The sequence below is a fragment of the Numida meleagris genome, chromosome 5 (assembly GCF_002078875.1).
Source record: "Numida meleagris isolate 19003 breed g44 Domestic line chromosome 5, NumMel1.0, whole genome shotgun sequence".
Taxonomy (NCBI): domain Eukaryota; kingdom Metazoa; phylum Chordata; class Aves; order Galliformes; family Numididae; genus Numida; species Numida meleagris.
The window spans coordinates 12,774,542-12,801,298 of record NC_034413.1 but is presented as its reverse complement, the minus strand read 5'-3'; the positions used below and the strand labels follow the sequence as shown (position 1 = coordinate 12,801,298).

The window sequence follows — 26,757 nt, the reverse complement described above, 5'->3', positions numbered from 1 at the left end:
TGAACTCGTGACAACTCCAATGTGTATATATTTTGCTAGATTGACATTATCATTAAGAGTGGGTGGACTAAGCTCACATGAATGGCTGATTTTATTCGCTGGTGTCTGCTGCTCAACAGCTGAGCATCTCCTTCTCACAAAGCCCCTAAGCGCCAGGCTCTTCCCATCTACCCATCCATTCATCATCTCGATGTTAATTGGCCCAGGCTTTAAGCAAATTTTCAACACGATTTAAAGGCACGATGACACTGATTACTGACCCTCTGCCATACGGTGCCTATTGATTAACCTGACAGAGATGATGAGCTTGAGGGAAACTAGGTGTGTGCGGACCTCAGGGGGAAAAAAAATATATTGTTTATGCAGGCAAAACACTTGTCATTATCCCAAAGGCCAGAATTTGTGCTGCACTGGCCCTTAAAACACACTATTGCTTTAAACACCTGCATCCAATACAGAAAATGCTTGCTTGCTTGCTGTAGAAAAAACGATTACAAATTTGATGTCATGCGCAGCCTGTATTTTAATCGAGTTCCCTGATAAATAGACCCCCCCCAGCCAGCCGAGCCTCTCTCCAGCCACGGTGTGCGAACGCATCGGCTCCAACAGGAGCCGGGGCAGGGCCTGCTTTTAGTGGCATCAGCAGATCCAACCGCATGGAGGAAATCTACTTGGGTATCTCAGGTCTCTAAGCAAATAACGCAGAGGGAACATGGTGTCCAAACGGTTAGAGTCGAGCAAACGTTTCAAGGGCAAACTGGATGCCAGATGCAGCCATCGCGGTGGTTGTTGCCACATTAAAATAGATGCGCTAGTACACACGGGTGAAATACCACATTTCCCCTTTCCTAGTGCAAACTGTTGATGGCATTTGACCCTCAATCTCCTAAGAGGATTCAGGCATTTTAGCAGAGCTGAAAAATAACTGGCATCCTCTTTCTTGCCTCTTGAGGGTCCCTGCAATACACTTGCTCCTCCACACTGAGGGCAGAGGGGTGCTGTGTTCAGTGGCTCCCTCTTGGCTGAAAGCAGGAACATCAGCACTGTGCCGGCAGGCAGAACGGTGCCGGATGGAAGGAAAACGAAGCAGAAGGGCTGCTTCAGCCCAGCCAGCCCCGGGTTAAGGCTGTCACTCACTGCATGCTGCTCTTCCCCAGTTCAAGCCAGCCAGCAGCCCAGATGTGTCCCTTGTTTAGTCGGGGGAGGAGGTGGAGGGGTTGTTGCCCTAAGATGTTAGGAAGTTGTCTCCTCATTTGCATCATTGATTGCGGGAGACAGAACAAGGCATCACTGGGTAAAGGTACCGGGAAATGAGCTGCAATTGTCTGATGTCTGTGTCATCCAGAGTGCACTGAAAGGGGAGAGGGAGGGAGGAGAGAAAAAAGAAAGAGAGAGACGTGTGGAAATAAGTGCCAGGCTAGGACTACAGGCCCATATAAGCCTTACGTTCCCTTTCCAATAACCTTTGTAAGTGATAGATGAGTCCAAGCCCATTGTTATCGTTAAGGGACTGTCAGCATCCTGATTTTATAAATGCTGTCTGTCAGTTTATAAATATCTCAGCCATTTCAAACAGTGCTTGGATGAATCCTGGCATAGCCAATGTCAGCCTGAAAGCAGTATTACCGTTAAAAAAATTATGGGTCTAACATCCACTAAAAGCATTTAACAATAGCTTCTCCTTTTTCTCCTACCACAAGGCCTAAAGCATTCAAATTCATGCTTATTTGGCTAGTCACCACGCTAGATAAAAGCGGTCTTTAACATTGGTAATGTTCTTTGAAGGAAAAAAAAAAAAAGCAAGTATAAAAAAAATCAAGTTGTAAGGCAATTCTCTGTCTGTTTGGTGTATAAAACAAAAATGACAGCTGTAACACACAGGGAGATCCACGGCAATGAAAATGCAGAGATAAGTATTAGACCCCATTCCTCTCTGGCATTTGCTGCTCTGAACATTCACAGGATTAGATCCTTTTAGAGAACGCCATAAATTGCAGTATGTAGGCACGAGGGGGTGACTTCAGCCCGGAATGGAGGCACAGACAAGTTTCCCAGCCCTTACAAGTTTCAGGTTAAAAGGTACTCCTGCACGGGGGCTACGTCTCAGCATTAGAATGATGGCAAGAGAGCAGAGCTGCTGCAGCCTTGGAGCAACTGAGAGCCGAAAAGGCGATGAGCACGGCTGGCTTCCAGCTCCTAACTGTTTTTCCCTTATTTTTCACTCACACCCATAATTTGCAGATTAGAAGAAAATACGCATTTTCAAAGCAATGCAACTTGATGTTGGAACTTCATCACATCAAGAGCTTCTCATCAATTCGTTTTAACTTATTGATCATCAGTTCGTTAGAAACGGTGACTTAAAGATGAGGGGAGTCTTAGCATTACGAGAACAGCAAATTCAGTTCAATGTTGAAATATCAGAATCCGGTTTAAATATCTAAGATCTGACAAAGAGACGTATCAAAGAGCATGAATCCAAGTTGTAGCTAAAAAACACCACAGAAATCCAGGTGCAGGGAAGAAGGCATTTAGGGAAATTGTGAAAAGCCAGCTTTACTTTGCAGACGTTTCTCAAACGAGAGTGGGAGAGAGAGAGAAAATACGGCTAATGAGAACAGCCTTTCCCCGTTCCCTGGGAAGCAGCCCTGCTTAACATTTCTGTTCTGTGAATTTAAGAGAGTCAGCAGTGGTAAATTTGTTTTTAATATTCAAGCTTTCAAGCTTTGTGAGCTAGTTGGCCAATGGCCCTTTCTATTCCAGTGTTTGTTGGTGCCTTATTTACACAAGCATTACATCCGGAGAGCCTTTGAATATAATTTCACGTGGATTAAGGGAAGAACATTTGCTTCTGCTAATCAGGACATCTGGTTATTTTTGTAACTCAGACATCTGCATTAGGCAGTTCGACTTCGCCATTCCTCATAACAAGGTTAGAGCTTAAGAAGCCTTAAGGACTTCTGGCTAAATGTTATTATTTGCATTTTTTCACAGCCAGGTCTGTTTCAGAATTTCTTTTCCTAAATAGCACAGATCGATCAGCACCTTCGCAGGTATGCATATGCTTTTACAGCTAGCACTTTCCATGCATGATTTTATAGCGTACATCTTGTACTCAAGATTTTATAGTAGTTCAAAGCCATCTACATCTTTTTAAGGAACTGAAAGCACATATTCCCAAAAAGCTTGGGTGAAAACATCCAATTAACCTTATGATACACATAATACGGGTACACTTCTGAATATGCAACTGGGCCACTTACGTAAGAGTGGTCTCAGGACCTGCTCTGAACCTTATTATCGTGGTGCTTTCGGTTCTCTCTTACCGGCAAGGCACCCTGCGTGTCTGCTCCCACGCTGCACGAAGCAGCACTCTTCCATTTCTATTCTTTAGGACAGCCCTAACGATTTCTCCAATCTTGGAAATTCTTGCTCGAATTCTTCTTTAAGCGGTTTCAGACGAGGCTGATTTGTCTGCAAGACTGCGGGATTGTGCCACACATACTTCAGGAAGACGGATTTTGCATGCAACAGAAGCTTCTTAAAGAAGAACAGAATCAATCACGGCTTGGCTCTCGCTTCTTTGTTGGTGTCATTTTGCTACATTCCTTTCACAAAAATTCATTTTCTACACTCATCTCGGGGTGCTGAAGTACTGAATGTTGAAACTATACACACTCCTAAGTTAGCAGGATTCTCCCCTCCCATGAATCACAGCTTTTACCAGTGCTTTTCTTTTCTGCGTCTTTCAGTAAGATGCTTTGCTGATTTTCTCCTGCGTGTAAGGAGGAAAAGGAAGCACAAAGCCAGATTTCACAGGCTGTGGACATAAGCCAACATCCGAAAAAGGTGTCAAAAACATATTTCTAGTACTAACAAGAATCAGGAAGAGCCAACAGATCTTGGGAGATTTTTTAAAAACTTTTTATTTATTAAAGTTCTCTAGATAGAGATTAACTTTATTCGTATAATATTTATTACAGATTCATCCGCATAGGAAGTGCAAGAGCTCTGAGAAATGGCTTGTAATATTGGGTAGTTTTGCTGCAGCTCTCATGTCCTTCTTGAAGCATTTTCTAACTTTTTACAGTACTGGTGCTGTTTCATCACTCTCACTATAAAGCCCCTTTCCCTCCCATCTCCGGTCATCTCCTGCCTTCACAATTTTCATCTTTCTTTTTTCCCCCAAACTCTCTCATTCTGAGCTCTCCTATCAAGTAGACCAAAGCCCCTCCAAGACTCCTTGCACCCCTTCCTTAGACCCCATGGCTTGCTCACTCCTACCCATCTAATTCAACCACACTGCCCTCACCTTGCTGCACTGTTTCATGCCTCTCTCTCCTGGTCAGCTTTCTCTTATTTTTCCCTTCCCATTTTTTCACTGCAAGCAAAGGGGAAAAGAGATAAAAAAAAAAAATCTGTCCACCTTTGGGCAGAAGTTGTCTGCCCGAAGTCAAAATAGCACCATCGGGGAAGAACCTCAAAATTCTGCATCCTATGCTGTACCGACTTTTTAATCACAATTGCCCCTAAAATAGTAATTGAAAGCAGCGCACTTGTTTAAATGAATGGGCTTTATGTCATGAACAATGAGAGCCGGGTGATCCCACAGCCAAAGCCACTTGGCTTTCCATCCGGAAAAGGTTCCAAGCACCGTTCAGGCAGCACAGCCCCAGCTGCCCGGCCTTTCTCACAGCAGGATTTGCCCAGGTAGGCTTGGGTGTATGGCCCAGCTTCCAAAGTTACACTCGCCCCAAGAAATATCAGCCACCTCTGTGCTATGGGCAAAGCTGGTTAACTTCTAATACATGGTGTGGCCACTGCCATAGAACACTGTTGAAAAAGCTAATGGTCATTATATACAATGGTGTGAGTCTAAATGTGTCCCAGCCTTCCATCTCATCAAGTAAAAATATATATATTTTTTTATTAGAAAAATACATAAAGAGAAATGACAGATTAAGCACTTCACATTTTAAGGTTTTGCTAGCCAGCATCGTGGCCTTATAATAACAACTAGCACCCTAGAACAAAATCCTGGGTCCTCCCTGTTTGTCTGTATCAAATTTAAATGTGGTAACAACAGCCTCTCTGGTAACGTTCCAATTTAAAAGCTCACTATTAGGTTCTGTTATTACGAAATAATTCCAACTCTGAAACAGCATTTTCTTGCAAGGAGGTACAAGACATCACTGCAAATCTCACTGCCCTGGGTGAGGATGAAGAGCTGGACCTGCTATGGAGACCATCAAATCAAGCGGGTATCCAAGCAATCAAAGAATGAAAGATAAAGGAGTATAGCAGCGTGTCTTTGGATACCTTGGGGCTAGCAAACATTTTGTTCCTATAGGAAATTATACAGCTCTAGATCACCAGCTTTTGAGATCCACTATTTGCAGCTTTTTGCTACAACATGAATGGCTTATTAAACCTACAACATATCGTTTTAGTTAACTTCTTGGTGGAGAGGGGCCAGGAAAACAAAATGTACTTAAATGCTGAATTTTTTTTTTCCAGGCTGAATGCCTTTCATCCAATAAGACATTCAAAGCAGTGACCCAGCAAATGGATTGAAAAAGCAATCTTCCGTCTCAGTGCCACATTATCATTCCTATTCAGTATTCTCGGTGAGATATCTCAATCAGCTGGATGTGTGTGTAAGTGACAGCGCAGCCCATTGCTGGGTTAATTAAACATTTGACTTTAACACCCTCCCCGTCATTAAGCAAATAAAAACAGATAATTCAAACTGCACTTCATCCACGGGGTACACAACATACATGTCAAAATTAAGAGAGTCCAAGGCCCTCGGGGAGTTCTACTCGGGGAGGTAATCAGTTTAAATCTTATCTGGTTTATCAATTATTCTATTGATTAAAGCAGGGTGATTATACAAAACTCCTTCTTGCCACATGGGATACATGTCAGCAAAGCAGGACAACGCAGGGAGGCTCAAAAACCATTTGAAGGAAATGCAGACAGATGAATAACCGGCTATTAGTAGATGCCAGCAATCCATAGATGGAAAACCTGATCCTTCCTTTTAAGCAAGTCCTTCCAAATTAGACTGCCAATGTTGTTACTTCATCTGCTTTCAAATCAGATCTATACGTTGAAAGGGCAACATCTCTTCATTTTAAATGGACAAGTTCTCTGCTCGTATTTGAAACGCGTTTTATTGATACTGGCCTCAGAACACAACAAAGACACCGAGCACAAGAAATTACAGACTTTTAAGGGCATTATACTTATCCATCAATGAGCTCAAAAAGCAGATGGAAAGGGCATTCTCAGGGCTTGAATTCTACCACGCACCCACGACACAGCCATAAGTAAAACGCTATATTTTAATGATCAAAGTGTGTCAGCTCAGAACTAAAAACCTTGTGCTCTGGGTTTTTTTTTTTGCCTTGCTTCAGAGGACTGCAAAATATGAGCAACCCTAACAAGCACATTTTGCAAATTTTCACAAGCCCTCACACACAGTCACCCTACAGCAGTCCTTACTGCTGCTTCCCTCCTGCATTCAGCCACGGGACACAAAGCAGTCCCAGTTACTGCTTTCTTCTTGTTCGCAGATGAAGAGAGGCTGACCCAAGCACCAGTTTCCAAGGTCTGCTCGCGCCCTGCATTTGTGGGCACAGTCCTATCCCCACTATCTTCTCAGTAATATTTCCCTTCAAGTTTTTTAGAATCATTTAGGTTGGAAAAGGCCTCTAAGATCATCAAGTCCAACTGCTGACTCATGCCCACCATGCCCACCAAACCATGTCCCTCAGTCCACATCTCCACGGTTATTCAACACCCCAGGGGCGGTGACCCCACCACCTCTCTGGGCAGCCTGTGCCAATGTATCATCACTCTTCCTGAGATGAAATTTTTCCTAATATCCAACCTGATTACATTACTCTGTTGTATCCTAAACCAGATCCTAAACTGGCCCACACATGGCCTTGCCTTACACATACAAGCTGTCAGACCTTCTAAAAATGGAACACTGCAGTCTAGGAAAGAAACAATTGAAATTTATTGCTAGACATTCCCTCAAAGCAGACAATCAGCAGCAGCAAAGAGATCAGCCTTAAACCAGAGACTTCTTTTTCCGTAACATCCCCACAATCTGCTTCATCCAATCAGTCTGGTATCGCCAACTCTTTGTCATTAACCTAATCATGCCTCGATATTAAAGCAGGATGGAGGGCAGGAGCCGCCACGCTCACAACACAACAAGCCGGAGCTGGTGGCAATGCTCTGCTTCCCAGTGCCGTGGGGCTGCAGTCGCAGAAATGTTAGGGAAGGAGGAGAGCTAGAAGCAGGCCTGAAGCCAGCTCCTGCCCTTCACCTTCAGATGGGGATCACACGCCGCTCCATATCGGCACTGCGTGTGCATCCAACCATACTTCAGCCTCTTCCCTTTTCTTCTTTGGAAGCAAACGGGAAGCCTGCATTAGCATGCTGTATTTTACTCTCACCACTAGAAATACTGAGGGTGCTATTTGTAATTGTATTCTTTTAAGAGGTTTGTTCTCTGCAGCTGTTTTCTGCTTGCAGTGTATTTTGTGTAATCAGCACATCATCATAAATACATTGGCTGTTCCCCCGAGGGAAGCTGTCACTGTTTAATTTACAGAACAACCTGGCCAATGTGAATTCTAACACTACAGCACTATGGCACGAAGTTACCACACTCGGAAAAACAGGTTTCTATGAATTTTTATATCAAAAGCTGGTCCCAGGACAATTTCGGCTCTAGAAATAGATTGTTTTTAAAAGCACTTTATATACTGGAAGGAATGGGTTCCTTCCCACTTACAGCTTCTTAAGGCAGCAGCGAACTCACCCCCATCTTATTTTAAAGGTGACAACCCCAATCCCCAAAACACCACAGCTCCACTGCTGAGTGTGCCAAAAGAAGGCACTGCAGCAGGTGTCCTATGCTACCCACCTTTTTAAATGAACAACAACCCCAAGCATCAAGGTGTTAGTTGTCTTCATTTCAACGAGGAAACGTACTCTGTTGCAAGGTCAAATGTTATTACCTACATCAAAAGGTTGCTGCACAGTTTATTACTCTGAAGATGCCATAGAAGTGCAAAGTATATTGCTGAAAGACAAAAAATGTATGCAGCTTTATTGGCTGAATGAAGAGTTGCTTCCTTTGTTTGCTGGATATAAGGTTATATTTTGAGAGATAATAAATCACAAGCTTTCTTTTTTTTTGTAGGTGGCACAGAACGGAATGAAGGCTGCTCATACCCTATATGGACACATTTTAGGAAGTTCTACAATGGTGCCAAATTACATTTAAGAACAAAACATGAAACCCAAGTAAGTATTTGGAACAATCAATGAGTTACTTGGCTACTTCAGTGGCAACATCTACTAGAAGCAGTATCACTATTTGGGAGCGGATACAAGGAGGCTGATAACCTGATTATTTTATATACATCTATATATACACATACAAGTGTATACATACACTTATATATATACAAAAGAATGAACACTAAAGAAAAGCAACTACAAATCTAAACAAATCAAAACCCATTTAATGGATAAGATTGGTTGGGAATTCTCCAAAAGCAACACAACTATTTTACACATTTAAAAAAAAATAAAAATGTATCTGTTTTCCCTTTAAAGGGAGTTAGTTAAATTTCAGTGCAATTGGAAATGCCCAAGTTCTGTGCATGGCAGCACTTTGCTGGTTCTCAGCAGTAATTAGAAGCCCTGTTTAACATCACCAGACACAGAGCAAGTATACGGACACAATAAACAATATTATGTGATATGCATGGTTCTTTAAGTATTTTGACAAGCACAGTTTAATTTTTACCTAGTTTGCACAGCATTCTAGTAAATTATTTTGGTCTCTTTGAAAAGTAACAAAATCTAGGGAGCAACTGTTAAAGCAAAAATAAATACCTCCTTATCTCTTATAGTTTCTGAGAATGATGTACCAGAAACAAAAAGCTGCATGGAAATGGATGAAATTTTATGGAAAACTAAATAACCTGGTTGAAACTGGATGTTAATGGGAAGGGAAGGGGGAAAAATGAAAAGAATTTAAAGCAAAAGCCATGAAGTAACGTGAAAGAGATTCCGAGGCACCGAGCCGCGCGGCGCAGTGCAAGGCCTGGCCAGCAGGGGGCAGCACAGCCCGCACCATAGCCGCCCCGCGGCTCCCGGCCCGGCCCCGCACGCATGCGCGGTGATACGCGTTTGCTCGCGCACACACACACACACGCACGCACACACAGGCTGGTTCTAATTCAATTAGTGCAGTCTGCAACTCCAGAAAAGAGTAATTCAATTAGTGCATTGTGCAGCTCTACAATACCTCCAAGCAGATGTTCGCAATCCTTAGGAGCTGGAGCTCGCTTTAAAAATACCTGTATGCCTTCAACGCGGTGCTGCATATGCTGTTTGTCAAAGCAGCTCTCTGCACCCTGCTTCCAACAAGGGAGGGGGTAAAGGTGGGGCTGGGCGGCAGTTTGGGTCCATTTTGCAAAGCAATCAGCCTTACGAAGGCAGCGCGCTAAGGCCCTTGCTGCATTGCACTCAATGAGATCCTTGCTGCAGGGCACAGAGCAGGGGCTGCTCGGCCACAGCGTGCCCTGAACTCATCCCTCTGCCCAGCACAGGATGGAGGCTGGAGTCGAGTGCAAAAAAAGAAAAAAAAAAAATCAATGCATTCATTTGGCTTCACTTCTGCTCCTTCTCTTACCCCCGCTCATGCCTTTATAATTGCTCCTGCCAGGCGATAAGATGATGGCAAACATGAGAAACCGATGCCCAACACCTCCAACGAGAAACTTGGCTTAAAAACCCAGGTGTCACATTGTGGCAGTTCAATATTTCATAGCCAATACGAGGAATGTGCAACAACACTGCAACTTTAAATCTCTGCCTCTGTGTCAGTCTCTCTCCTCTCATTGTAATGCCAAAGGGAACAGCAATCAGAGTGGAGATGTTCAACGTGATAGAGGTCAGGACACCGGTGGATCAACGTACCAGAAACACGACCTTGTTTATTTTTTTCCCCGGTGTTATTGTTTACAGGGTGCTTTGCTCATGTACCTTGTGGTTCTTAGCTAAAAGATGAAATTACAGCCCAGGATGAAGCGCTCAGGCACACATCCAATTTGTGTTTCCATCTCAGAAAACAAAAAGCTTCGGAGGCCCTCGGGCTGCCATTCAAACTTGGAGAGGCTGACATTTTTAACAGCATGAACCAGAGACTGGCAGAGGGAATGATCTAATGCATTTCTGACTTGTCAATCAAAGGCCTCACCTCTGCTGTCTTGTAAACAGTTGGGGGCCACCTAACTACGTCCATAAACAGGGGCGAGCTGCCGCCTGCCGGGGGTTCCACAGCCACCTGCTCCAGCTCTCAGCCTCCAGAATCGGGATTCAGTTTTAGGGGCTCCCTGCACACAGCCCACAGACACGTTCCATGCAGCCACTGGGAGAGCGCGAGCGGGAACCCTAACGCAGGCTGGGTCAAGGGAGCCCGCTTCTCCAGGCTGGGGGCTGGACACTCATCTCTCCCCATTATGCACCCTCCTACCAACAAAAGTCTTCTCCAAAGCCAAACCACTTCCTTCAAACACATTTCACATGAACACATTTCTGCCCATGCACAGCTTGCCCACCTCAAGACTCTGGCCTAAACATTAAGTAAAACCATAAATAACGTACTACTCCTCACATGTGCTCTGTATTTCAGGTTGGGTATTAGGAAAAAATCCTTCTCAGAAAGAGTGGTCAGGCACTGAAATGGGCTGCCCAGGGAGTCACTGCGCCAGGAGGTGCTGGAGAACCACGGAGATGTGGCACTGAGGGACGTGGTTTGGTGGGCACGGTGGGAAGGGGTGGATGGTTGGACTGGATGATCTTACTGCTCTTTTCCAATCTTAATGATGCATTCTATGATTCTCAGCAACAAAACATCAACTTTTATGGTAAAGCAAGCAGTCTGAAGGAAATTTACAAAGACTGGTGTTTCTAATTTACTGACTTCTTTAACAAATATTCCACTTCCTAATGTGGAAAAAAAAAAGTAAAAATCACATGACCAACTAGCTCATCTCTTCCTCATGGGTGAAAGAGAATTCAATTATTCCATGCTGTTTACATCTCTGACATTCCCATCTTTCTGCAAAAGTGATTTCAGTCCAAAGAACAGGAGCAGTGGAAATCATATTGGTACTGCAGAACCTCAGGTGCATTCCTGCTTACATCAACATGACCGGCACGGGATGCACATGCCTTCCTCAACCAGGACAGAGCTTTCTGCCAACAACACTTTGCTTCTGCAAAACCAAGCTGGGTGCAGTTATTTGTGATCAATTCATTAATGCATGACTCCTGTCCCATAAAGTTTACAATCTACACTGGAACCAGTATTTGTATGCGGTGTCAGTTGGTAAGAAGGAAGGGACTCTCCTCCGTGATTACCCCAATACATAACCTTTGACAAGAATTTTAAATTGCTCCTTAAGTGTCCTCATCCATACAATAGCCTACAGAAATAAATTCAAAGAAGTATTATGATCTTCTGCAAACCTGGAAGGCTTAACACAATCATTCTCTTGGCATAGTTGATGGATGTAATTGTAAATCAGAATTTTCAAAGAACTGTGACCATTAATAGCAACATAAACTGAGCCCTGTAAGCATGTATGGCAAGTACTGCAAAAAAGGACAGTAATCATCTTCAGACAAAAAATGTTACGAAAACCAGTACCTGTTGGCACATCTGGAAACTTCAAAAACATGAATTTCTAGGAGCAAATGCATTCTACATAAGTTTATTTTTATTTGGGGAATTTACTTGCAACCCAGTTTTCAGTCGCTCTGCAGTAAAATTTGGCATCCACAACACTGAAAGTGAAATGGCTGGCCCTTTTCTAAAACAGCCTTTAGGAGTTCATGTTCCAATTTGCTGCCTTCTTTCACCATGATCTCTATGAAATTCAGTTAGACAGACTATCAGTTGCAAAGCCTTTCGAGATAAAAGATGTTAAAAAAACAAAAACTGTTTCTAGCTCCTTAATCCCTCATTCCTGGGTTTAGCCTTAAAACCTTTCCCACTGCGAGACGATTGCCAAGCAGAGCCGAGGAACCAGAAGATCCTGTTTTCACACAAGTGTCTCCGATAATAAAAACACACAAAGAAGAAAAATGAAGTTATCTGACATATTAACAGAATCATCTCTAAATCGACTATCTGCCAATGTTTCCCATGAGGAGTCAGCGGGGCTTCAACTGAGCTATTCAAAAAGAGCCTGTTTCCACATTTCTGTCTGAGCATCTGAAGGTAAGCATGTAAATAACCAGACAAATTCAGCAGTGACTAAGTGGCCTTCCAGATGGCACCTTCTCTTTTGCCACGAGCAAAGAACATTGATATGCTTCTCCAGTTACTTCAAGCTTGCTAGGGAAAAAATAAAATAATATGAGAAAAATTGCTGGGCTGCAAGAAAGTCTTTTAATGCTTTCCTGAAGATTCAATACTAAAGAAGTCATTAGGAAACGATGAAATGTCCCAACCTCACAGCTTCAAGCAGGCTTCAAACCACTCCCATGTAGGCCACCACACTTGAAAATGCTGAAGCCGTACCTCCCACGGGGGAGCTTTCGTCAGACCACGCGAGCTAATGGGAATCAAAGTCCATTGAAAAATGGGCTGAAGAACGGATGACTCATTGCTGCAGAAGCTGTTGCTGGCATTTAGTTTATCAACTGGCACTAAATGAGTTCCTCAACGTTGAGTCAGAGTGCTACGAAGACTACTAGTATACTGCTTTAGAAAGCAAGTGGGGCAGGTTTCCCCAGTTCCCATAGTCACTAAATATCCATGGAAATGTCTCACAAAATCTGCAGGAATGCGAACGTCAAGAGCCCTCCTGCACTTCCAAGAAGGCACTACATGGTAAATGGTTCAGCTGCTGACTCATCTGACCCCAAATATCAAGAACGCTGTATTAGCAGAAAAGTTACTGTTCATATCCATCAGTAACATCTTGAGCTTCTCTTTCCCTTTACAATACATGCTTACTGTGAGTAATCAAAAATAATTCAAGTAGAAAGAAAGTCACAATCTGAGTTTATAAATTGCTTTCAATATACTGCTACAGTTCTCTAAAACCTAAGCTTAAAGAGATCAGAGATTTATTCAACAGCAGATAGCCCAAAAAAGAGGCCCATCCGATTTAGTCAAATTATGCAAATCAGGATTAGAAGTAGGATTCTAAATTCTGCCTGTTGTCTCCAGAGTCCTCTTAGACTAATAAAAAGTCTTCTTCCCCCTCCCCCACAGAAAGCTCTGCTAAAAGCTTGCTTCAGCAAAGGAGGGCTGGCAGGACACCTTCCAGAGTCCAGCAGCGCTGCTGCTGGCTCAGCAAAAAGAGTTGCAGCAAAATGATGCAAGACACTTAAGCCTCCCCTGAGACTGAGACGATTATTTCCACAGTACTCTCCTAGTCCTGGGAGCAGGAAGCCAAATTGGAAATAATCTCTGCATGCTCTTTAGAGGCAGATAAACATCCACCAAGATGATTCTGAAGTTTTCAGAAAGATTCCAGTCTGTTTGTTGTCTGGTTTTGCAAGATGGTGGTGAATAAAACTCTCTGGCACAGGTTAGGTCAGTAAATCCAGCAGCATCAGCCTCGAAACAAACATTTATGCTACCACGAGCTCCAATGAACACATTCTGCAAAAACACTTCCAAAGTCCCTCAGTCACTGCAGTTCACACACAATCATCTCAGAGAGAATATACGACACGGACATAACATCTCTGCAGTCCGGTCCCTGCTGCTCTGCAGTTTGTACCCACGTGCCATCATTAAATGCTTGCACTGATCTTGAGAGTTCTGGTTAGGTTTCTAGCCACTAGCCTAGCAGCTGCCTCACTCTCTCCCCACAGGAGAGTGGCTGAATTTTGTAAGCTTCACTGGTCATCTAAAACACCTGAACAAACCCTGTTCCGCAGAAAGCTGTCTGATGACAGAGAAAAGCTTGAACCTCACCAATTCAGAGCCCAGAGAAAACCAGGCTCCTTGATTTGCCATCTGATTGACAGCTTACTTGTACAGTAATTTTCTAAAGTCAAAGTGTCCAGATTACTGCTACCGAACATGAAGTAACCAAAGGCTGGCATCAGCTAGCACTGTGGCAATGAACCCACCCCCTCAGTCCTCCAAACGACATGGAAAATTGAGACAGGAAGGGTACCACTGTTGGACTTAATGATCTTGGGGACCTTTTCCAACCTTAATGATCCTAGGATTGGAGGCTGTGCAATGGATACTGTTTGCCCAATAGAATTAAGTGGTATATTTTTGACACAACTAAAAGCTGATGGAAATGATGATGGTACCAAGACAATTTAGGCAAAATAATTATGTCAAATCAAAGCAATGGAAATGCCCCAGTACTGAGCCACCCTGCATCTACACAAGATGGGTTTAAATTCTGACAGAGTTCTGAGTGACACAGGAAAGGCATACAGCATGAAGCAGAGTAAATGGAAGTCAAGCAAACAAGGAAAAGAAGCAGATGCACACAGACATGGATGGAGAGAAAAGAAGAGCGGAGAGACGGAAAGTACCTGGAAAGCTGGGAGTGCGCCAGTCCCTGGGTTATACAGGCATCGCAGCGAGGGCATGCTGTCCGCCAGGCTGGAGCAGCCCAGCCACAGAGATCTGGGCATAGAGCACTGCAGAGAAAGGACAACTATGAGATGGGACCGTATGAGACAGGATGGCACAGATTACAGGAATTTTCAAGGCTTAGCCAAACGGCATCAACACAACTGAAACTAGCCTTAAAGGCTGAGACATCTTTAAGAGAACACAAACTGCTGATGAGACTTTTCCTTCAGGGAAGCTTTACAATGTCGGAATAGCAGAAAAAAAGGTACTAAGGACCAGGAAAGCAATTTTTGATAGTTTTTCCAACACTAACGTGAGAGTTTTTCCACTAATAAAAAGTTTCTTTCCAATGAATCAGACCTCTTCCCCATCCATAGCCACATTCCAGGCACAACACAACACAACACAATGCCAGCAGTTCCGCAAGGGATGCAGAAAAGGAATCGACAACTTTAAATGGAATGCTGGCAGGGAAGGAAAGGGTTTATATGTTTGGGTTTAGAAGGAGAAACCTGCAAGCCAAGGTGAACAGGAACTTGGTGATACTGTATAGGAGTTTCATGTTTCTGCTTGCCTTGTTAGTCATTAAATAAAATACTGTTATTACAAAGAGATTCCGTTTGTCAAAGCACAAATACAAAAAAAAAAAAAGAGCCAAAGCAGCCAGTCAAGGAAAATGCTGGCCATTTTGTATAGTTAAAGCCACCGCTCCCTGAAATACAGGAAACTGCTTGTTCACTTTAAATCACTACTATTAAATTTCGGGATGCATTATGATAGCTATTGCCTTAACCAGCCACAGAGTTTTTGATGCCATAAGCACTGCTACAGTTGTCTAATTACTCTTAATAAAAAAAAAAAAAAAGCAAGTCTATTTTAAATGGGCAGCTAGCTATGAAATCTATAGGATGTGACAGATTAGATGCTGGAGATTTCAGACCCTTGCACTCTTCTTTTTTGCAACCCTCCTGCCCTTTTTTTTTTTTGGAAGGGGGAGGGGAGGAAATCTGAGTGGGAAGGGCAGCTGGAATGGGTATGAAATGACAGCTGCCTTTTGAGCAACCATTTCTTGCTGCTCTGAAGAGGGCTAGAAAATCTTGCACTACATTACTATGTAGGAGCAATGCAACCCATCTTGGATTGAGCAGAAAGGTGATCACCAACATCCATAATTTGGCACCGTGTAGACAGCCACAGAGAGATTAACTCTGTCCATCACCACATTCCTTAGTGCACTTTGTTGCAATTTATGTTGCTGTTCCAGAAATAGCATTGAAAGACCACTGGGGAACACAACCTATACAAATGTGCTTTCTACAAATTTATGGGACCTTAAAATAAATTCTCTACCTCATTTTCTTTTTTAAAACCTCTTCACTGGCACTGGCACTCAAGAACTTGAGTGCTTTATAATGTTACACCTCATGAGATAATGCCCTTCCTGAAGATCTGAAAAAAAGCAGACATGGTATTGTAGCAAGCACCCAAGCCACGTTCGTTCTCTGCCATCCCAGCCTCTCAGAAAACACTCACTCCCACATACAAAACCATCCAAAGGCCAGCAATCTTCGTTTTGCAATGCAATGTGCATCACTCCTGCTTTTAAAGCCATTGTGATGATCAGTTTTAAAAATGAATGAATAAATAAATGAAATGAAGCAGACATCTACTCCTAAGCATTTCACCAATTTCTTGACGCATTTACACTGGCCATCAATGCTCTCCAAGAACATCACAGTAACAAAAAGAGATCAGCTACAACATGGTATCCCTGATGATGCAAAGCAAATTCAGTAGGTGAGTATGAGGTATTTAACATTAACCATCATAGGGTTCAAAAGATGATATGAATGAAAACAGGGTAGTTTGGGTTTGTTTTTTGCATAAAGGTTTATCAATGTCTCAGCCCGACCACTTATTCCCTCTTCCCAGGCTGTCCCATTCGCTGTGCTCATTCAACTTTTTGCCTCATGACAATGAACTAGAGGAAGAGCTGATTACCACTGATGTAGGTTGGCCAAATGAAAGAGCCTACTTTGAGTATTTGTAGTGAGCAAAGCACAAAAAGAGAGGTGGCAAAAAAGAGGACATCTGTGTTAGCAGCAATGCTGGCCTGTGTTGCCCCCAAGTTTCCACGAGACGTGACTCGAGTGAGACAGAGTCACTGCGAGCAGCAGACTGGGCACTTAGGAGGTAATGCCTTCCTCTCCAATCGCCGCGGTAACAAAGGAAAATACTGAGGGCCCATTGTCCCTGCACCTGCAGAGGGTATTGTTGCTCACCCGTGCACTCCCACTGCTCAGCATTATTGCAGAGCCGGGAAGTACACAGTAAATAATTACCAACACCTCAGATGACTTCTCAATCTGCTCCAGACTATAACAAAGTCTTTATGAGCGATACAACTCTGGTACCCAGGTTAAAAAGAAGAGTGAAGTTGCACACGCAGTGGGAGAAAATGTCACTGCTGTACTTGCTGTTACCTATTGAAGGAAGCAGAGACTCTAAATTACTGCTGGTGACTGAAAGAGGCTTATTCACAAGCATGAACAAAAGGCCCCAGGTGCTTCAGGAGAAACAGCTTGTGTGTAAATCAGATGAGTGACCCAACAGAACAACTTCATTTACAGCCTGATCTCAGGAAATCTCAGCAGCCCCTGTCCCCATCCGCCCAGCACACCACGTGCCCAACGCTCACTGTTGTGCTGTCAGCTCCACAAACGAGGGATAGGCCCTGCCTGAAAGCTGCCTGACAAAATATTCTGCTGAACTCGACTCAGTGCCCATCGATTCTTCAAAACAAAGACGCGGAGCACAGAGGCCGGCCTGCAGCCAGGCATCGGGATGCTGATGCTGCTCGCTCGGCGCTGGGCAGGGTGCACCATCCCAACCCAGAGGTGCAAAGCTGATCCTTTATAAAAGCTAAGCATCTTTAAAAGGCATTAAGTAGCGTTAGATAGGGAACTAACTGACAAAAATCCACGGTTCCTTTTTCTCATTGATTTTTTTTTTTAAAGTCCCGTTCCTTGACCTCTGAAATATGTTTTCCCACTGCAGAAATGCCGAGAACAGAGTTTCAGGCAAGTTCAGCATCCTGCTGCTGGTGGAGGCTGGAGCAGCTGCTCTGCTTGTGATTAACACGGGCTTGCTGCACTTTGAATTAAAATAGGCTGAGCTGAGTGGGCAGCAACCCTGAGCTGAAGGGAAGCCGTATTTTAACCTATTCAACTATTCTTGTAACTATACCGCGAGAACATTTTTTAGTACATCAGATGGCTTCCCACTAATAGCCCACTCTCTATTCCAATTATTTCACATCCTAAAGACAAATCTCAGCACACGTTCAATGGAGAAATTTTTGCCAGTGCCAAAAATCGGTTACTTTGTTTATTTCCTGTTGTATTACAAGATTACACACTACAATTTCAGACTGTTCTTTATCAAATTTGCTCTCTTCTGGTCTTTCAGTAAATACAATATACTACAGGTAACTAACAGAGTTTTAGTAAATTATGTTACAGGTCAGAAACACATCACCTTCCCCTGTACAACAAAGTGCTTCTACACAGGGGAAAACCAAAATTCTCCAACTGCTGCAATTTACAGCCACTGCACACAGGCTGTGTGAAAACACAAATGCACTGTACTGAACTCAGTGTAAACAGCAACACAAATTGAATGCTAGTTTAAGGATATTTTCTTTATAAACACTTTGGAGATCTTAATTAGAGAGTAGTATAGCATGAATGTCTTTTAAGGGCGTACCTTTTTCACATGCTAAAGGGCAATAACCTATCATGCATTGCTGAACTCTGCACTCACATTATGATAGATTCTGCATACCCAGAATGCCTTTGCCCTACAGCCAACATAACATATATTTGTGCATTTCTCAACTAGTCAGTGGCAAAGCCAAAAAGGAAACCACTTTTTGCTAATTGCTGACTTTTGGCCAACTGTACCCCATACTCATTTCAGCTGCTAGCCACATCTATTTCTGTCCTTTCCTAGTTCAGAATTATTCTTCTTCTGGCACAGTGTCCAGTGCTTTATGTCGTTCAGCTCTTACGATAAACTGATACCATTTCTGATTCTCTTGGGAGATGCTAATTCAGATCCTGTTCACACAACGTTTTCATTGAGGAGTACAAGTGGAATACAACATGCTGACAAGATGAGTGGTTTAAAAACTGAGGGAAATGGGGCTTTTGCAGGTTGGGCCAACTGATCACAACAAGCGAGGGAACTGGATAAGGTGGTACAAAGAGAAACAACGTGTAATTATTACTAAAACGGGGACAAAAGGCAAAGAGAAGTATAAATTCTACCACTCCGCAGCAATAAAAGGAACACTCCATACTACATCCAGCCTTGGGCTTGATATGAGGAGACATGTCTTTCCCCATTTCTTACTTCCATCACTGGAGAAGTCCAACGCAGGATGGCTGTGAAGCACAGTTCTCCTCAAAAGTCTCAGAACATTGTTTCCTCATGCCAAGATCCAAACGTAGGAAGTATGCCTTCGGAATGTTGATCCTTTACAGCGCTTCATCTAATCAATGCTCAGATGTTAGGAGGATTCTTACCAGCCACAACTACTAAAAACGTAGCACAAAAAGCTGAACAAAGCCCCGAAGTCTTCACTCCCACTCAGTTCCTCTTGTACTTTTTTGGCCACAGATTGAACTAAGCCAATGCCAAAAATACAACACATCACTTTCACGTTGTGTCCAATGCGTGCTATTCCTGTCACCACAGAATGCAATACACTGTATGAAACGTATCAGAGAAGGCAGCTGCTATTTACATTACAAATGCTGGTGTCACGAAATCTAACTCCAGAAACGTGCTTCTCGCTAAAAAGCCATTTTGGCTCATTTCCTTGCTCCGCTTTTCAACCTCTCACATTTACATATGAATAAAAAGATCTTGTGTTTCCTCTCTGCTGTTCAGGCCGGTATTACTTCCATCAAATACATGATATAGATAGGAAAAAAAAAAAAAAGAAGAAAGAAATAAAAGCACTTCCCAGTGCAACTTGCATATTTTCAATTTTAAAAGTCTGCCAAATACATTTCATTTTTTAGCCTGATTAGCACTTTATCCTCTGGGCAAAGTTCTACAATACAACTTCAAAAAAAAAAAAACAACACAAATGGAACAAGAAAATCCTTTTATTTTATTTTAGTAGATTTTTGTGGGTCTTCATTTTTTTTTTTTTCTTTCTTCCCCCCATCCAAACAGTGGATACAAGGCATAGTAAATACGTAATTACACGAGAGAGCCACCCGGCTTCCAGAGGAGCCATTTCAGTGAATTGTGTAAATAATATGCCTTTAAACCCCCTCAACATATGAATACAGATTCACCAGTTATGGAGCAGTTATATACCTGAGAGACAAAAATACCCATTAAAAAAAAAAATTCCTGCCTAACTCTATGATTCTATGATTCTAATTATGAACTTACCAAAGAGACCAGCATGGCTCAGAGCAAATTAATACTTTTATAACTTTCAGAGAAAGTTCTTTTTGTCTTTTTTCTTTTTCAGTTGAAAATAAGAAAAAGACACTGAAAGCTCTAAGTCTTGATTAAGCCAAAAAACAACCGCCAAAAACAAAGTTAGAACTTACACCTCACAGCCCACATCCTGCTCCCTGCACCTGAGATAGTTCTGACCGCCCTTGTCACTGCCTTCATGGCAGTTTTTCCGTAGTAAGAAGATGAAGATGTAAAACAAAGGGAACTGTGAACCCCTCGGTGTGGGCCATGCCTCCGTGTGCCCCCCAGCCCTCAGCTCTTCCAGCTGCTGGTACACGCCGTGCCACAGCTAGGCTGGGCAACACGCGTTTGCTGCCATAACCAGTGCTTCCGACTAATTTCTCAGCTTCTTCTGTGCTCAAATATTTTAGTCACATTTCCACAAATATGTACGGGGACTATCCAAAATGGTTTGTGTTCCTGTTTTGTTATAATAAGCCACTGAGCTATCATAAGGGACCTTGAAGCATCTCACTAACTGCAAGCAACTTAATTCCTCGCTTTCAGAAAGCAGATGTGTTCCTGGGACACTGCAGGATCACTCTTCAGAACAAGGTCTCACGATCAGAAGGTGAAACACACCAGCAAGGCTCAAGCACAGCACCCTTCCCATACCCAAACACCTCAAGGAGCAGACTTACACCTGTGCACACCACTGAATTCAGCACGGAGGTTTCCCCATTCACCCTGTGGCTCTGGGCTCAGTGCATTCTGCAAGCTCTGCAGTGCACAAGCAGCTCACAGCACTGGAAAGGATTCCTTTGCCTTTAGCCTCCCACTTCTCATATAATTGCGCAGTAAATTTCCCTGAACATACATAATATGCAAACTCTTCTCTAATCTTCCTGTAACTCCCTCGCTTACAGTAGCTTTTTACAAGAGATTCCAGTTCACTAACTACTCTTAAATATCAAAGATATGGGATATAGAAAAGGGTTTACATATTCAGATAAACCAAGTATTTTCTTACCTGAACAGGATCTGGGAGAGTCAAATCACAGCTTTTAGGTAAATTTTTGTGCAGAAATGTTTTCCCCAAGGACCGGTTACTGGTGTTGTTCAAGCTCTGGGATTCAAGAGCAAGAGAACTTACTTGCCCCAGAAAGGAGCTAGCTTCCCAGCTAGGAGGTGTGCGAGATCCTTCACTGCCAAGTGCTGGAGGGAATTCACGTAGATCCTATCTGAACCAGACAATACCGATGTTTTCATAATTGCAGCTCTTTAATCCGTGAAGCTGGTATATCTAAACCAGTGCACCTGCAGAGCTTTGAATCAGATGCCCTACCCTTCTCGGAGGAGTGGAACAGGTAGAGACTTGTGCGTGCTTCTCTGAGCAACAAGCACGTTCTTAAAAGCGAGACCTACCCAAATGTACTGAAACCAATCCCAGCCAGGTCTGAAGTGTAACAGCTATTTGGAAGCTGAAAATGGAGATGCTCTTGGTCTAGTTCAAGTAGAAAAAGTTGCTGTTAGGCAACATCACATCCAAAACCTGATTTTGTCACCATTTCTAACAATTTAAAATCTTACTGTGCCACAAGACACGGGAGAGGATGAGACAGCCTTAGGTTCAGCAAACTCAAAAACCCAATTATTGGAGCAGGCGCTCCGCACAAGCTTAGGTATAGAGTAACAGGGCACCTCAGCTCCACACCTGCACAGCGGGGAAAGCAGAACTACCCCACTTGAGAGGTGTCACAGACCTGGGTGTGTTCTTGCTCTGACACACAACCACCACACACTCAAACAGCAGGGAGTTGAGAAGAAGGCAGTGACAGCGAATCACCACCTTTGTGACAAAAAGGCAGAAAGTGCCATACACCAGCTGAACCTGAACGTCTATGAGGTTAAAAAGAAAAATAAGAAATCCCCCAAACCTACTCTAAGAATTGAGTGGAAGCCTCCCCAGCTTGGGACGCTTCTGTCAGTCAGGTCTGGAGCTCCTCCACAAAACATGCAGAGAGGAATCCTACACCGGTGGAGAAATGGGAGTTCTGATCAGACTTTTCCTCCACCCATAATTTTGCACAATTCTTTAAAATCTCTCAAGATTATTGTTATGTTTTGCCCATATCACATATATCTGTTATCCTCAAAACGCTTCTGTCTACACAGCGCTTGGCACTCTCAAAGTACTATCAGAATGCCAAGCATTAATGAAGCACTGCAGAAAGCAAGCTTGTTTCTACTTCCCACCCAAGGGATTATTATCTGAATTGCAAAAAGCAGACGGAACCATCACAACCAGAATACACATTTTCAAAGTTACAGAGGAGACGCCAAACGACAGAACTACTAACAGAAAATATTTCCAGCCATTTCTTTTCAAACTGAGCAAGTGCAGTTCTAGTGCAACAACCTGCTTTCACCCCACTCCTGGTTTTACACTCCGTTTTCCGGCTGACTTGACTGAAGCGTGGACTGTTAATATCTCAGACGCCCTGTTTGATTACAGCAGCCTTTGCAGGTACCAATCTAGCGAAGGTAGCACCAAGAATTTCCAGCATAAAACACATTTACAGGTTTATAACTCGGCTCTAAAAATTCTACTCCAAAAGACAGTGGGAGGCAGAAAGTCTCAGATGAATGCATTATATTATACATCTTAGGTGATGTATACTTGCTCACAACAGTATATGAGGGAAGGGATTATCTTTAACTCTGAATTAGCATGTTTCACAAGCCACTTAAAACGATGCTTTAAAATTCCCCGTTTATGTAATCAAAATAATGTTTTGTAAGTGTTTCAGCTAATTAAGAGCCTAATTTGCCCAATTTCACACTTTGGCTTAAACCACAGAAGGCATCAATATAATATAGGAATTGGATTGTCATGTCTTATTGATCAAGTCCTAGACAAAAATCCCCCCTCCTCTCAGAAGTCAATTGCAGCTTGGCTTCGCAGGGTCAGTGTTTCGGTGATGGGATGTTACAGGCTGCCAGCAGCACAACGCTGCCATTTGAAGACAGGATTAAATGAAGCTCAAGGCTGAACAAAATAACTGCAAGTGTTCACCTTTTTGTAAGGGATAAACTCGCAGCAAACTGCTAGAGTAAGAAGAGCTTTCCACGTTACTTAAAATCCCTTAAAGCAATACACGTTGCTGGCCGCCAACACTGTGCTTCCTCTAGCCCACATATGAGCACAACGCAGCTCTCCACTGCAGCACAGCAACATTAAATATAAAAAGCTGCCATTAAAGGGCAGAGGGTAACGACATTAGTGTGGGCGACCCGTGCTCAGGTAGCGTTCAACTATTATCTCCTATTTAAGCAGGCTGAAAATACGCAAATCCAGGCAGCACTGTTTTTAGATAAAATTGTCAGTTTTATGGGTATTTATAGTACATGTCCAGTCTTGCAGAACTCCATCTTCCTCCACCTCGTCTGTAATACAAGCTGCTTTTAGCCCACATTAATACATTGTGTTACTGGGATACTTCTCGCATTCTCTATAAGCCAGGCAGCAGATCAATACTCAGCTATGCTGAGGAAAAAAAATCATTATGTTAGAATCCTGTTAAAAACACAAACAGACACCAGAAGGGATAAGTCTGATGCACAGACACCATTCCATCTGCATGCATATGTAGATTACTGCTTTTAAATAAACTGGAAGTGCTTTTCTTTCCAAGACATGCTTTTAAGAATCTTGCAGGTAGGGCCTTTGGATGCATCTCCTAAATAAAATCATCCTGACCTCTAAAATTCTAAGCTTATGAGAGCTCCTCCTTTGGATCAAAAATTGCCGCCCTTTGTACCTGCTCCCTTACCCATATACTTCCTGCAGTGAAATCACAGCAATGAAATTAGAATAGTAGAGCAATTTCCAAGACGGCATCTGCTCGTGACACAAGCTCAGGTTTATAACTTTCGCTTGGATCAAGGAGGAGTAAGGAGATTTAAGATAAAGGCTTTAAAACCAATAACAGTCAACTCAAAACCGAAAGGAAAGCAGCCACACAGAAAAGTGTAAGAAAGGTGTAAGTTCTTTTATTATTTCAGACCGTCTAATGTGAAGTTCTCTGAGCATTTTTTGTTTGTTTTTTTCCTGAGTATTTTTCAGAGGCAAAAATGCATATATCTCACCTGCATCAGAGCACTGGTAACATAACATAGTAAGAACAGATGCAGGTCTGTTTGCCTTAGAATTAAAAACCAGAAGAGCACACAATCCTTTGTCTATTGTTTTCCCAGCCTACCACATAAGAAGAACTGACGCCATGCCCCATAGGTCAACAAACTTGAGTTCTGAGAGACATTAATTGCAGAGCTGAGATCCCTCCGAGACGCCGTGCCTCCAGCTCAGCAAAGCTGAAATCACGAAGGCGTTGGCTGCAGTGTCCCAGCCGACCTTCAGCAGTGTGGGACTTCCAGGCAGAGGGAAGCTCCAAAACACACTTCACCTTTGTGGTACATCACTCAGCCAAAGCAGTGGTTTGCAAACATAGCACAGGATTCAACGCCCAACTTTCTGTAAGCGTTCCAGCTCTTCTCAGCTTCCCAGAAGTCAACGTAAGCCGACAGCAGTAAGCAACTTGCACAAACAAGTTACCACTAGGACTTGGAGGAGAGAAGGCTGCAGAGAGCCGAAGCCATCCTGTTAGCACCTGCAATGAAACTCTTGTGCTTTAAGGCTTAATGCTGCTGCTGTTCCTAATCCTCTCCCACCCCACACAGGTGACTTGTCTCTTTCTTTCCGCTGGGCTCACAGCACCATAGATCCTTTCACCGCCACTTTTCATCATTTCCTCAACTCCAGTTGCCACGACAACGGGATGCAGCTTCTCTGTGCTGTTTTCATATTTCCCGTTGTTGTTGCCATAACAACACAACCATTCTGGCTTTCTACAACACCAGCAACTTTAAGCTGTGTGTTCCAAAGGACGCCAGCTTCTCTCATGAAGATCCACATATGATGGAGAGATTGATACAAGCAATTTGTAAATTAAGCTCTTTTTTTTTCTGAAGGGGGATTTTTCACTCACAGAAGTGAAAAAGCTGACAGCAATCGCTCGCGGCAGACTGCTGAGACATCTAAAGGCTGGCCTTTAATAACAGCAGAGCAATATAGCGCTGGGCCGCTCCTGAGCGGGGAGTCCCCGCAGTGTCAGACTGTGTCAAACAGCACAATTGGTATGTGATGTGAGCCTGTGTCCGTGCTTGTTCCAGCCAGGCAGATCTGAATGGTGCTAGATGCAATCCTCTCGTGTTTTAACCCATTGGCCTCCCCATTATTACCAGCACCATCGCCATGCAGCTTTGTGTTTGAAGGCCCGTTTTAATTCCGTAATTTGAGCTGTTGCTGCAGATTTCTTTTCTGACTCTGACCCTTTTTGCTTTCAGGTGACTGCTTTTTGAACTTTTATTTACAGGAGGTGCACATTCATGAGACCAGTGAGAAAATGTTATACAAACACAGCATGCACAAACACAAAACAGTGATGGCTATGAAGGGTATCAGCTAACATGGCACCGTAACTTCATTATACCCTCATTTATGTACTTCACTAATGAGACAAGCACAGGTGTCCAACACAGTCCCTCACATGAGATGAATAACAATAATACAGTCCAACCTGCTTTAGCCATGCTTGGTATCCAGAAGATAAAAGTTGGAATCCATCTTTTGGCATGTGTATTCGGGGCTAGGAGAGAATAGACATAAAGAGAGACCTCCTTTTACACTGGGACCTAGCTAACCTAAGTCTAAATTCTGGAGCATTTTAAACAATGCAGATTTTTTAAAGCCACATATGACGGTTCAGTCCCCAGATTACCTCGTTTGCAACCTCTGGTATCAGTTGCTTTAGGAACACTTTCCTAACAAATCCACCACTGTTTTATTTATGTATTTACTTATTTTTAAACCATTTCCGCTGTTTTATGTTTCAGCTCGGTATATATAGGTATTTCCTTAGAATTCCCACAGAGATGTACCTGGATAAGCACAACCTATTGTGGGTGTAGTACTAGCACCTAACAGCCATTATTAATGCTTCTACCACTACGTAACACTACATGGTATGGAAACAGCAGTCAAGCCATGAGAGTGTTCTTAGCACCACTACCTTCAACATGGGCAGACACAACAGTGGACAACGTGGAAGGATTATGGAACAGCTCTGAAAGATGCAGCCTCAGCATGAACTAACAGGAAACTACACTCACATGCTATCAGAAATTATGACTCAAACTGATGGACAAATGTAACCTCCGCCCCCATTTATTGATTCCACGCTTTATCAGGTTGAGGCCTCAGCAAGACATCCAGTTGCTCTGGAAGCACAAAACAAACAGCATAATTTACAACTAGGGGAGAACGAGTAACAAAAACTAAGCTTTACCTGTCATAATATTCAATGTTCAAAGATTCTCAATACTCACAGAACTAAGCAGATTCAACTGTGCCTATCCCCCACCCCTAAAAAAAGGGATGCTTAGAAATTAAAATCAAGTCTGACCAACAGGACCAGGCAGGACATGCTCAAACACCAAGCGCACCATCTTTCTTACTCTGGGCAATTACTTCACAATCCCTGTTCTTAATTTATGTT

At 43.1% G+C, this 26,757-nt stretch overlaps 1 protein-coding gene across 8 annotated transcripts in view; it reads right to left on the bottom strand.

Annotated features, from left to right (window-relative positions):
* The window catches only part of BTRC (beta-transducin repeat containing E3 ubiquitin protein ligase), a 108,911-nt gene that overhangs the window by 67,244 nt on the left and 14,910 nt on the right, over nucleotides 1–26,757 (bottom strand). For 3 of the 8 annotated variants that reach the window (XM_021397532.1, XM_021397535.1, XM_021397534.1), the window contains exons 2-3: nucleotides 25,780–25,848; nucleotides 14,617–14,724 (exon numbers count right to left, since the gene is read on the bottom strand). The exons of 3 other annotated variants lie outside the window; for them this stretch is intronic. In XM_021397532.1, the coding sequence (XP_021253207.1) occupies nucleotides 14,617–14,724; nucleotides 25,780–25,848 (177 nt within the window). The remainder of the gene's footprint in view (nucleotides 1–14,616; nucleotides 14,725–25,779; nucleotides 25,849–26,757) is intronic. 2 more of the 8 variants (XM_021397536.1, XM_021397533.1) reach the window with 2 other exon arrangements.